At 44.4% G+C, this 13,961-nt stretch overlaps 1 protein-coding gene across 1 annotated transcript; it reads left to right on the forward strand.

Annotated features, from left to right (window-relative positions):
- On the forward strand, positions 1–696 carry LOC138382484 (zinc finger protein 723-like). Its single transcript, XM_069466963.1, is given in 2 exon segments — positions 1–451; positions 536–696. Coding segments are annotated over 2 exon segments (612 nt in total).
- The last annotated feature ends 13,265 nt before the right edge of the window (positions 697–13,961 follow it).

Raw genomic sequence — 13,961 nt, forward strand, 5'->3', positions numbered from 1 at the left:
ATGGAGAGAAATATTTCCAGTGTGAAGAATGTGGCAAAACGTTTATCTATAACTCTCAGCCTTCGTAGACATAAGAGAATTCATGCTGGAGAAAACCCCTACAAATGTGAAGAATGTGGCAAAGCATTTAAGAAATATGCACACCTTACTGTACATAAAAGAATTCATACTGGAGAGAAACCCTACAAATGTGAAGAATGTGGCAAAGCTTTTAACTGTTCCTCAAGCCTTCGCACACATAAGAGAATTCATACTGGAGAGAAACCCTACAAATGTGAAGAATGTGGCAAAGCTTTTAGCTGCCGTTCGCACCTTACTATCCATAAGAGAATTCACAGTGGAGGGAAACCGTACAAATGTGAAGAATGTGGTAAAACTTTCAACGATAGCTCCAGCCTTCGTAGACATAAGAGAATTCATACTGGAGAGAAACCCTACAAATGTAGTGAATGTGGGAAAGCTTTTAACCATTCTTCACACCTTACTAAACCTAAGAGAATTCATATTGAAGAGAACCCATAAAAATGTGAAGAAGGTGGCAAAGCTTTTAATCAGTGCTTATACCTTTCTAAACACAAGATAATACGTACTGAAATAGAGCCTTACCAATGTGAGTAATGTGGCAAAGCCTATAACCCCTCCTGAAACCTTTATAAACATGAGAATTCATACCAGAGGGAAACCATACCAATGTGAAGAATGTGGCAAAGCTTTTACCCGGTGCTCTTACCTTGCTGTACATGAGAGAAGTCATACTTAAATGAAATCCTACAAATATAAAGAAAGTACGAAAGCCTTTAGTAACCGGTCAGATATTACTTGACCTCAGAGAGTCATACGGGAAACAGCAGCATAAATGTAACAACTATCAAAATACCTTCTAGAAAATAAAAGTCTTAGCATGCCACCAGGGTATTTATACTGAGAAAAAAAAACATTACAGCTATAATGAGAGGTCCAGTACTTCTCTCATAGATCTTATTGTGCATAGGATAAAATATACTGGAATGAAACCCTTCACTAATTGCTCAAACCTTTTTAAGTTTAGAGAATTTAGATTAGAGAAAAACTCTACCAATATAATAAATCAAGAAAAACATTCATTTAAAAAAACAGCTTAGAAAACACCAGTTGTTTATAGTACAAGATAATTTTCAGATGCCATTGTCTTATGAAATATTTAATAAAAAATCAACTTTAAGCATCATAGGATTCACAGTACAAAGAACTAGGGCACTAATACTTTCAGACATTACTCTAAAATGGAGTGTTGATTATAGAGAACAGTCCAAGGTTAAAATGGTTAAATAATTTATGTGCATGTAATTCTAAAAGGAACAGGGGATTGACTTTTGGCAAGTTATAATTACATTCAAAGCATACTTTTTGCATTCAAGATTATAGATACTTTTGAAAATTAAATATTGATGTAATTCAGCTCTCAGATTACTTGATGCTAAGCCTTCATTCTCAGAGTTTCCATGAAAGTATGTGGCCAATTGTTTCTTCATCAAAATTATGAAAGTTCTGTGGAAATTAGGTGGGCATCATTCGTATCGTATACTCTTCCAATGAATATTAAGGACACTGAAATGTAAGATGCATGAAGAAAATCTAAGTGAAGAGGCTCTTTGTTATTGACTTACAGGAGTATTGTGAGTGATGTCAGGGGTAGGCGTGTGTGTGAACTTAATTTGTTTTAATAAAACAAAATTGTGTTTAATGTGTTGTACACAGAATGAAGTGTTATACCGCCACCAACATTAACCCATCCCATCTTATTCAAGGTTGTAGGTAAAATAAAAAAGGTGTTAACAACATACTATTGGGTAACGTAATGGAATAACATCTTTAGTGACTTTTATTCCAATAGGGTTTAAACTTCAAGTATTCGAAGAATACCATTTCCATAGTGTATATTTTTTATCTTTAGGTGTCTAGATCATTATAATGATAATGATAATGAAGATTATATAGGAATATAATCAGAAGCCATATATTTGAGTCCTGAATGACTACAAAATTTTATCTCACATTCTTCTTTGAACATGTGACCTCTGGACTGCAAAACACGTACTTTTATTTACATGGAGTCAAATGTAGAAGTATGTCACTCTGAACTGTAGTTGTTAAGAGGATTATGGAGAAAGTAATTGTGTTTAAGTGGGTGTGTACCTGTTTTGAGAAGAAAAATATATTGGGGCTTCCTGCCTCCATCTTGGGCCATGGCGGGCCGGGCTCTTGCGGCCTCCTCGGGGTCCTTGTCGGTGTGGGGACCAGTGAGGGTGCAGACACCAGCCTAGGGGACCAGGATCAGTGTAGCCCGGCCTGTGGGATCTGGTGGTGGTGTAGGGACCGGCGGGGGGGGGTGGACCAGGATCAGTATATAGATCCACTGGTGGGAACCACGTTGAAGCAAACCCATTTGTAGAAACTGAATTGGCGTGGACTGGTTGGTAGGAGTTGTATTAATGTGCATCCATTAGTAGGAACCATAGCAACATGGGCCGGTTGTTGGTAATGTTTTGTTACATATTTGCTTAACTTTATAATGCATTTAGTTGACTGACTTCTCTGTTGAACCAAAGTTCTCTTTCTTTGCTAACAATTCAAATACAAGAATTTCAATTACATCACCTTATTAAAAGTGAAACCAGATGACTTAAATAAAACCCAAATGTAATAAGATAAATAGACCACTTGTTCAGAAATTGTTTCTTTAACTGGGCACAGGGGTACAGCCTGTAGTCCCAGCTACTGGGGAAGCTGAGGCAGGAGGATCAAGAGTTTGAGGCTACAGTGCTATACTCACACCTGTGAATAGCCTGGCAACACATCAAGACCCTGTCTCCAAAAAAAAAAAAAAAAAAAGTAGAAATTGTTTCTTCATAGGCAGTGCCCTAAAACTTTTTAGGAAGACATACTGGAATACTGGAGGGTGGAGGAGTTAGTATGCATATATGTGCAATCATGGTAAGTGTTTCTGTGAATTTAGAGCATTTAGAGAACCACTTTCAAACCGAGGCTTTAGAATGCCCCATTTTATGCCTGAACTGGGAAGGGAGCCTGTTCAGATACCTGCTCAGGGCCAGGAGACAAGTCCACTGGATTTGGGGCTGCACCCGTGCATGCCTGGGTGTGATGCCGAGGGCGAGGTTGCTCCTGCAGGACTGCTGTGAGGGCAGCGCCACATCCATGGCTCACCGCTTGGGATATTTTTCAAGAGAAGCTGGAAATTTGCAGTTTTGGAACTAGTTAAAATTTCTTGAAGCACCGTGAGGATCAAAGAAATTGTGCCTGTGGGCCAGTGGTTGGTGACCTCTGCAGTGGTATTTTTATCAAAGGAAAACAATTTTGTCCAGAAGAAACGGAAAGCCATATATTGGAATCTGGTGTACTGACTCCTGGGCTCAGGTGGTCCTCCTGCCTCAGCCTCCCGAGTAGCTGGGACTGCAGGTGTGTGCCACCACGCCCAGCCTCACACTAATACTTTGATACTGCTTTTGTATACTTATGCCTAAGAATGCTATTTGAAAAATATTTTCTGGGCAGGTGTTGTTGCTCATGCCTGTAATCTCAGTGCTTTGGGAGGCTGAGGCAGGAAGATCCCTTGAGGCCAGGAGTTTAAGACCAGCCTGGGTAACATAGCAAGACCCTGTCTCTACAAAAAACAAAAGATTATAGGCACGGTGGTGTTGGGCTTATAGTGCCAGCTACTTGGGAGGCTGAGGCAGCAGGACTGCTGGAGCCTAGGGGGTGGAGAAAAAGAAAAATATATTGGAACAAAACAATTTCAAAAGTGTTCATAATTTACTAGCAAAGGAGAAACCTCAAAGATTCTGTTAAGTAATCGTATTTTCTCTGCTTTGTATTGAATTTCTCTAAAATTTTGTGGTTCCTCATTCAAAATATCCCCATAAAAATCCTCTAGTTGTTTTTGTTTGTTTGTTTGTTTGTTTGTTTGTTTTTTTAGGCAGAGTCTCACTCTGTTGCCCGGGCTAGAGTGCCGTGGCATCAGCCTAGCTCACAGCAATCTCAAACTCCTGGGCTCAAGCAATCCTCCTGCCTCAGCCTCCCGAGGAGCTGGGACTACAGGCTTGCACCACCATGCCCGGCTAATTTTTTCTATATATTTTTAGTTGTCCAGCTAATTTATTTCTATTTTTAGTGGAGACTGGTCTTGAATTCCTGAGCTCAAACGATCCACCCACCTCGGCCTCCCAGAGTGCTAGGATTACAGGCGTGAGCCACCGTGCCCGGCCAATCCTCTAGTTTTAATGGTCTCTTACTCATGCTACAGCTAATAAATAATTTTCTTCCAATATTTATGAAGTATTCTTTATATTACCACAGAGATGAGTAATTCCATAGTCAGTGTATCAAGTTAATTTGTACAATGCAATATTTTCTTCTCATTTGGATAATCCTATTTGAGCTATTTTTTCTTCATTGTTTCTTTTACTTTTTATAATTGACATAACTCAGCCAGTTGACTTTATTGGGCCAATTTGTTTAAGTAAAACTGGAAAGCTTCATAAATCATGGGTTATTTTGACACTTATATAAAGTGGACAAATGCAGTACAGCACTAGGTTTGTAACAGATACTCCATAATTAGTAGTTAGTATTTCTGTTGGAGTGAGTTTTCGGCTTCACGTAAGAGAGATAAAATAGCCATACACAGAAGTGGCACTGATTCTTCATGTGGAAAGACAGCACCTGTTCCTAGGCTGCACAGCTGACTCTGTCTGAAGTTAGAAAGAGAAACTCTGCTTCTTTCATTTTATAACTATCTCCAGATACTTGGTATCTCTTTATGTTCATCTGCTACACATGCATCTCAGTCCTTCTCTTTCCTGTGTTATGTCCAACTCCTTTGCTGCTCTTCCCACCTCATGTCATTTCCGCAGTACATTTTAGGTTTTGATGAGAAGTTTGTGTTTTTTTCTTTTTAATGTGGTGAAAAATTATTTTTGTGTGGAGAGTTTGAGAGCATTTATAGAGTATAAATGAAACATTCTGATAATTTATAAAAGAAGGATGCAGTATGCATGGACAAGAAGGTTAAATTAGGCAGTTAGCATTGTTTGTTTTTCCTTGTAAAGGGAAAATGTTACTAGGTCCTAACCCAAAGTGTGGTAAATATTAAATTAGACTAGGCAAAGCATTAGTAACACTGGGCCTTTGAGTGTTCACATTAAGTATTGGATAATAATAGAATGATGTCTGTGGATTTAAAATTTGAGTGATCTTTCTTTTCCAGAAATTGCAATATTGGGGAATTTTTCACTCATATTATCATATCTTTATTTTAATGGGAGCAGTTCACAGTCCACTGTTTTCATTCTTAGTCACCTACCTGTAGCCAACTCCTTTGTTCATTCTCTCTAGAAAAATCTCAAACATCATGGCAGGTTTTGGATTGAAACAGAATTTTTTCATCTTCCCCTGATGAAAGCCTGCATGCGTTAGACATTAAGTCCCTAGTCCCCTTCACCCTGGGCCCTGGAAACCACTCTTCTATTCTGGTGATTGGTGCAAATTAACGTGACTATACTTAATGTCACTGAACTCTACACTTAAGAATGATTTAACTTCACATTTCTGCAGGGGTAAAGGGTAAAGATATTAAATATGAATACATAAAATTAAAAAAAAATACTGAATTTAAAAAATGATTAAAACACCAAATTTAGGTTATATTTTGTCACAGTAAGTTTATTTTTAACCATTAACTACAGTTCTCGTCCATAATCACAGTTAAGACTGATGAACACATCCATTTTTCCCTACTAATTTTTAAGTGATCAACTGAAATAAGAGAATAAAATCTTTTAAAGAGTTTGAAAATGATGTTATTTTTCAGCTAGAAACATAATTTTATATTAGCACATACTACAGTAGAATCACTGGCATACATATATATAAACAAAATAAAGGTGTAGGATATTAAAATCTGTGCTCCTTTTTTTGGGGGGGGGAGCAGAGATTAGTTTTATTTTCTCCTTTATAATTTCCAGGGTTTTCCACAAGTTTACAAAAAGCATCTAAAATTTTGTAATCCCTCCCCATTCTATTTTTTAAAAGAAGGTAATTGGAGGGCAGAGAAACGCCCAGCTCTGTACTGAGATCCGTCAGGCAAGGCCAACCAGCAGTTGTCACGCCAGAGGCCCCATGCTGGAGGAAGCCCTGACGCTGAACTCCAAGCCCAGCGCCCAGGGCCGCCTAGGCAGCCTCACCCTCCTCCCTGCCCCTTCGCTGCCTGAAATGTCCTCCCCTTACTGCCAAATCCGACTCACTTAGGTGTCTCAGAGTCCTACCTCTCCCTATTGGGACAACACTCCTCCCTCCTCTGACCATGGTGTCACTTTATCATCTGCTGGAGTCATTTGCACCCAAGGCTGTCTCTCCTGCTGGACTAAGACCTCTGCGTGGGCAGGGCCTGCATGTTATTTACCGTTGTGTTCCCAGTGCCACGTGCTCCCCGTTTTTACTCCTTGTGTATCTTTCTGTTGACTCGTTTCAGTGTATCCCACTAACTCCTGAATGCTTTCTGCCATCCACTCCTGCAGCTGTCACTACAGCTGCTGTAGTAGCACAGCTTAGGGTCAAACCTCATCATTGAGCAAATACACCTTTCAGGTTTTGCTAACAGTGACGTTTCCAATGTAAAAGAGAAAGTTTTTGAGCATCAATTCTTCCCTCTGTAAATACACTCCGTATAGGCATAGAATTAAAATTTAAAAACAAAGAAACAAAAGTAGCAGGATTTGACACCAGAGAAGATTTGAAATGAGAGAGGGAGGAGTCCAGAAAATAATCTCTTTTGGTGGTTAGGGTCAAGGCTAGTTGGTAGTAAGACCATACACAAGGGAAGAAGAGAGGATGTAGCTTCATTTTGGACTCACTGAGCTTTAGTTGCCCCTTGGATAGCTCCAGGGAAGCATTCAGCAGGGAGTTAAAGTCTGGGGAAGAGGCACACGCCGGAGGGAAGTAGGAGTGCACACCACCGAGGCCTGAATCGGTCAAGGAGAACGGCAGAGTGGGACAAAGGGGGAACAGGATGGAAGACGTGAATGAGCTGTGTTAAAGGGAAGAAAGTAGAAGAATTCAGAGAAAAAGAGAAGAAATTGTCAGCAAGGTCTTGATAGAAACTAACAGGAAAGAATTTCCAGGAGAAGATCATGAACAGTATTTTCAAATACGGCAGAAGATTCAAGTCAGGCAGACTAGAGAGCAATCATTGGATTTGACTGTATTTTAAGTTTTTGATGAACCGTGCAAGAACTTAACTAAGAAACTACACTGAATGAGTTATATAGTTCAAATAAGCAATGGAAATACCTGTCAGAAAATGTACCTGAGTACAACCTGCAGTAGAGTCTAGCCACCAAACATTCCAGGTTTTACCCATTCATCACATGGGCCCTTAAAACCTGTCTGGGACCAACAACTAGCAACTCCAGAAAAACCTCAGTAATTGATCTGTATTTTAGCACTAGGTAACCATTACCGCAGCAGAACAGAGTGTTTATTTCCTGTTTGGTAGTGAAACACTGTAAACTACATCATCCACATGACCAATAAAGACTCTGCTTCACACTTCATATCCCAGAGAATTTACCATGTTCGCCTCTTAGGATCAATCTGAATCATGTACCAAATGTGTCTTTTTGACACAATACCAGAAAGATCAGAGACTATTTGCACTCAGATGGCCCTAACGTCGTATAACCTGCCTATATCAACATACTAACTTTATCTTATTTATGTAATTACTCTCATGCTTTTATTTTTTATTTTTTTTATTTTTTTATTTATTTTTTTTTTTTGAGACAGAGTCTCACTCTGTTGCCCAGGCTAGAGTGAGTGCCGTGGCGTCAGCCTAGCTCACAGCAACCTCAAACTCCTGAGCTCAAGCGATCCTCCTGTCTCAGCCTCCCGAGTAGCTGGGACTACAGGCATGCGCCACCATGCCCGGCTAATTTTTTCTATATATATTTTTAGCTGTCCATATAATTTCTTTCTATTTTTAGTAGAGGTGGGGTCTCACTCTTGCTCAGGCTGGTCTCGAACTCCTGAGCTCAAAGGATCCGCCCACCTCGGCCTCCCAGAGTGCTAGGATTACAGGCGTGAGCCACCGCACCCGGCCTTCATGCTTTTATTTTTAATTTTCCATTTTAATTAATAAACCCTCATAAAGCACCAAAAATAATGTAAAATAAGCTGAGGAATATATAAACAACTTACTAGAGATGTATTCGTTTTCTTTGCTCTTGGAAACACGTAGAGGACTCTGGAATTATAGCTGGAAGAAAAGGTGATTTGAGGGGGTCATGAGAGAAAGGGCATGGCTTGCTCCCAAATTCTTCTGTGCAAAGCTCTCTACACATATCTGGAAATCCTTCAAATACTGGGTGCTGGGCAAACGTTTGGAGCCGGGAAACAGTGCCTGATATTCTGCCCTCTCGGATATGAATCATCATTCCCTCTCTTTGTGGGCCTCAGTCTTCTACCCAGAAAAAGGAAGATACTCATTTGGATGTGTAGACCTTACCCTGAGCCCACTTCTAATATAACGGACATGAATGCAATCCCTTTCCCCACCCTAAGACAGTAAAGTCCTCAGAGCTAAGAGGAGGCTCAGGGATGATACCTGAGGTGTTTCCAACACTAGCCCTGTATTGCAGTTTTCAGTGTTCAAGTTGATTGCTTCTTTTTTAAAAGTTATTCCTAAGTATTTTGCTTTTAATTTTAACAAGTTTTTCAGAATGTTATTTTGGGATTGTTCATTTCATGTGTGCAAAAATAAAATTGATTCTTGTATCCTGTTAACTTTGTTGAACTCCTTTATTAATTCTAATAGTTTTTAGTGAATTCCTTACAATTTTCTAAATATATTAATAAGATCATGTCATTTGCAAACAAAGGTAACTGGACTTCTTCCTTTCCCATCTACATGCCTTTGATTTATTTCTGTTGCCAAATTTTCCTGGCTAGCACCTCCAGCACTATGATGAAGACAGGTGGTGAGAATGGATATATTTATAATATCTTGTTCATGATTTTAAGACATAAGTATGCAGGCTTTCACCATTAAGTATGATATTAACTGTGGGTTTTCATATGCCCTATATCAGTCCGAGTATGTTCCCTCCCATTCCTACTTTGTTGAATGTTTTCACCATGAAAAGATGGTAGAGTTCATAAAATTCATTTATTGCATCTATTGAGATGGTCATGTGGTTTTGTTTATTATTGTGCTGATACAGTGTGTTATATTAAATCATTTTTAGCTGTTAAACAAGCTTGTATTCCTGGGATGAATCCAACTTTGGCATGGGGTATAATTACTTTTATATGTTGCTGGATTCTGTTTGCTTGTATTTTATTTTTGCATATATTTCGGAGAATTTTGCGTCTATAGTCACAAGATACATTGGTCTGAATTTTTCTTTTCTTGTTTTTTTTAAATTTCCTGTTTAGTTTTTTTAGAGACAGGGTGTCACACTGTTGCCCAGGCTAGAGTGCAATGGTGCAAGTATAGCTCACTGCAGTATCAAACTCCTGGGCTCAAGCAAGGGACCCCCCTGCCTCGGCCTCCCGAGTATCTGGGACTACAGGTATGCATCACCACACCTGGCTAAGTTTTGTATTTTTTGTTGAGATGGGGTCTGCTATGCTGCCCAGGTTGGTCTGGAACTCCTGGCCTCAAGTGATCCTCCCACCTCCCAAAGTGCTAGGGTGACAGGTGTGAGCCACTATGCCTGGCTGAATTTTTCTTTTCTTATGTATCTTTGTATGGTTTGGTATCATGATATTACTGCTTCATAGAATGAGTTGGGAAGTTTCAATACTGCTTGTATTAATATTTTGGGGGGAGTTTGGGAAGAATTGATATTAAATCTCCAAATGTTTGGTAGAATTCATCAGTGAAGTTTGTGGACATGAGCTTTTCTTGGTGAGTTATTTTTTTATTAATACAGTGTCTTCACTGTGATGGTTCTATTCATATTATTCATTTTTGTCTGGAGTAAGTTTGGGTAGTTCATATGTTTGTAGTAATTTGTCCATTTCATCTAAATTATCTAATATGTTCACACTCCATTGTTCATATTATTCTTCTCTAAATATTTTTTTATTTTTGTAAGGTTGGTAGTCTCATCTTTCTTTTTATATTTTTTGAGATGATCTTTAATTTATAATTTTAGTTTAGTCTTCTGTTTTTTGGTTGGTCTAGCTAAAAGTTTGTTCATTGTGTTTTGGTTTCATAGTTATTCTCTGTTGTTTTTCTATTCTCTATTTCATTGATTTCTGCTGTAATCTCTTATTTTTTTCCTTCTGCATACTTTAAATACTGTTTGCTTTTCTTTATCCAGTGTCTTAACACGGAAGCTTAGGCTACTGATTTCAGGCCAGGCATGGGGGCTCAGGCCTAAATCCCAGCACTTTGGGAAGCTGAGGCAGAAGGAACAGCCTGGGCAACATAGTGAGGCACCCTATAAATAATAATCATAAAAAATCTCTATAAATAACAATCATTAAAAAATTCACCAGGTGTGGTGGCACATGCCTGTAGTCCCAGCTACTCGGGAGGCTGAGGCAGGAGGATCGCTCAAGGTCAGGAGTTCGAGACCAGCCTGAGCAAGAGCGAGACCCCCGTCTCTACTAAAAAAATAGAAAGAAATTAGCTGGACAACTAAAAATATATAGAAAAAATTAGCCGGGCATGGTGGCACATGCCTGTAGTCCCAGCTACTCGGGAGGCTGAGGCAGGAGGATCGCTTGAGCCCAGGAGTTTGAGGTTGCTGTGAGCTAGGCTGACGCCACGGCACTCTAGCCAGGGCAACAAAGCGAGACCCTGTCTAAAAAAAAAAAAAAAAAGGAAACAGAAAAAGAAAAAAAAGGTTATTGATTTGAGATAACCTCAAATCTTCTTTCTTAATATAGATATTTAAAGTTACAAAGTTCTGTTTAAGCACTGCCTTAGCTGCCTTCCAAATTTTTTATATATTGTATCTTTATATTCAGCTCTCTGTATTTTCTAACGTCCATTTTGATTTCTTCTTTAACCCTTTTGCGATTTTTGAAGTGTGTTGTTTAACTCCACATGTTTAAAATCCCGCTGAGCAGAGCGCGCTCTCAGGGGTCGGGGGAGTGCGGAGCTGGGGTGGCGTAGGGCGTGTCCAGGTTCCAGGGACAGGACCGTCCTTGTTGAAGCCGCGGCCTCCTCCTTTGGAGGTGGGCCCAAGGCACGGCAGGTGAAGGGGCGCTCGGGCCGTGGGGGGACCCCGGAGGCTCCCACGCAGGTGAGGGCTCCTTTCTGGTTCCCGCCTGGGCTGCAGAGCCAGTACTGGCCACCAGGGGGCGGCAGTGCCCGCCGCGCGCAACTGCACCCCGGGCGCCCCCCAAGGTCGCCCCGCCGCCCCTGCCTCCGCCCGGCCACCCGTCCGGCACTGCCTAGCGCGCGCCCACGCGGGCCAGGGCCCTGCCTCCACGGGGTCCCAGGAGCTGCGAAACCTTCCCTGCCGGCAGGAGCCTGGAGCGAGAGGGTAGGCAGGGGTGAGGGGCCCAGGGCCCCGAGTTCCTGTCTCCAGAACTGCTAACTCCGGGGTACAGCCCCAGGACCAAGCTTAGGCCGAGGACTTAGGAAAGGGAGTGTCCACGCCCACCCCCTGAGCCGGTGGTCCCGGCCAGGCCTGTGGTTCCCGGGGTCCACGCCCGCACTCCCCGCCCCCTTCCTCGCGCAGCCGGGAGAGGCCCGTGAGGCCGGGCTAGGCTAGCCGGGCCCTTCTCTCCGCCTGGGACCCAGGGCGCAGCTGACGGCCTCTGGTCTGGGCTCGTGCAGGGCCCCGGCACCCTCACCCGCCACCCCCGCCCCGGGGATGCGGGTTAACGCCGACGCCCAGCCCCCGAGCGCGGATGGGCAGAAGGGGAAGAGGCCTTGGATGCGGCTGTCGGGGCTGCCCCAGACCTGGGATGTGGATTCCAGGGCCTGGGTAGGAGCTTGAAGATGGCCCTGGGGGAGCGAGGTGCCTTCTCTGGGGACCGCAGCCCCCGGATGCAGGGAGCCTGGCTTTGCCAGGGCTCGGCGACATGCCCTGGGAGGGGTGGCTCTGCGTCGGCCCCCACAGATGCAGTGGCGACGGCAGGACAGCACTCTCACCCCGCCACCGGGGCGCGCGGCGGGCGGGCCAGCGCTGTGTGCCCGTCTCACTCCTGGGCCTTCAGCTGTCCTGTTTCCTCCCAGGCTGGGGGCGGTGCAGACGCAGCGGGACCCGACTCCTCCTCCCCCCCCCCCGGCCCTCCCCACCACCCAGCCCGGGCGTTGCGGGAGCCCCTCTCCCCACGTCTGCGGGGATTTCAGTCCTTGCGCTGTTTCCACTTGACGTCAGGCCTTGAGCTGTTGCCGACCCTTGCCGTCGGGTGTCCCGGGCACCGTGCACCCCACTGTTCTTCCTCATCGTCTCATCACGCTTAGCAGAGCAGGGGCTCACCTACACGTCTGTACACCTCACCGAGACCCTCCGCCCCAGGGACGGGGGCTTTCCACCAGGGAAACGGCTCACCGCGGTGACAACCTTCCCGGGCTCAGGTGGCCCGGGTGTGATTCCTTCTGTGAACGCCCTCGTGCGTCCTAATACCCTGCTGCCAATCCCAGGCCTCAACAGACTCCCAGGACAGGCTGGTCACACAGAGGGCACCTATTTTAACGCTTTAAACTGGCCTTCTGCCCTGCTCCGTCCTGGCCCAAGACTTAGCATCCTTTCTCATTCTTGCCAAGCTAGAGGCCAGGAGTTGCCACCCCTGAACAACAGGGCCCATCGGGTGCTGGCCGGGCAGTGAATTTCCACCCCCTGGCCTGCTGCTCAGAGCCCGCACCCTGGACCCTCTGGCATCCCCTCCTTGCTGCCCCTGCAACTGCCTCAATACGCCCCTTAGAAAGACGATGGCACCCAACCGTGAGGCCAAGCAGGCTCTCACAGCAGTGTCTGCACAGGTCTCCAACCCATGCAGGGCACTAGGGTCCCCAGACACCCCGTCTGGAGCGTGGGAGGACCACACGGCCCACCGCTGGACGGCTGGGGGGCTGTGACCTGCGAGACCTCATGCTGCCTCTTGACACCACGAAGCCGGTTTCATCTTTACCATAGAGATGTTTTGCAATCAGGTCCTTAACACGGGATCTTGGGCAGGGAGGAGCCATCCTCATTTAAACGAATTGAAGGTGCTGATATTTTGAGTTATTCCTCAACCTCAATCTTTTTTTTTTGAGACAGGGTCCTTCTCTGAGGCCCAGGCTGGAGTGCAGTGGGCTGATCACAGCAAACTCAATCCTCCCACCTCGGCCTCCCAAATCCCAAAAGTGCTGGGATTACAGGTGTGAGCCTCGGTACACAGCTTTCTGCTGGGCTCTCATGTCCCTCCTGTGCTCAGTCACTGAGGTTTGGGTGCTGGGTCAGCCACAGCCCAACCCCTTGGAGGTCACACGTGGTGCCACCGAGCTCTGCTGCACAGGACGGGGTGGGCAAGGAAGGCACACTGGCGAAGCTGGCGGGGACCCAGTCCCCACCACCGGGGCCATACCCCTCGGGCCTTTGCCACCACCCAGCAGGTGCTGCAGCTGCTGCTCACTGTGCCTCGGGCACACTGCCACACCTGCCAGCACCAGCTCACTCCTGAGGACCAGACTCACATTTTCTAGGGACTAGACGGGTTAAGCCACAGAAAGCCTCCCCAGCATGCATGTCCACCTCCCTCTCCACCATGAGGGAGCCTCTGCCTCAGCCCTTGCTAGCCTGCAGTTTGGGCAACGCTGTGTCTCCATTTGTAGAATAGGCATGAGATGCCACTTCAGGGTCCCCGACCTTGGTGCAGCCAGACCAGGGAGGGATGGCTTTGGGGCACCTGGGTAGGTATTGGTTGGAGTCCATTCATTTGACAAACACAAGAGATGCCTA

The sequence above is a fragment of the Eulemur rufifrons genome, chromosome 4, assembly GCF_041146395.1.
Source record: "Eulemur rufifrons isolate Redbay chromosome 4, OSU_ERuf_1, whole genome shotgun sequence".
Lineage (NCBI taxonomy): Eukaryota > Metazoa > Chordata > Mammalia > Primates > Lemuridae > Eulemur > Eulemur rufifrons.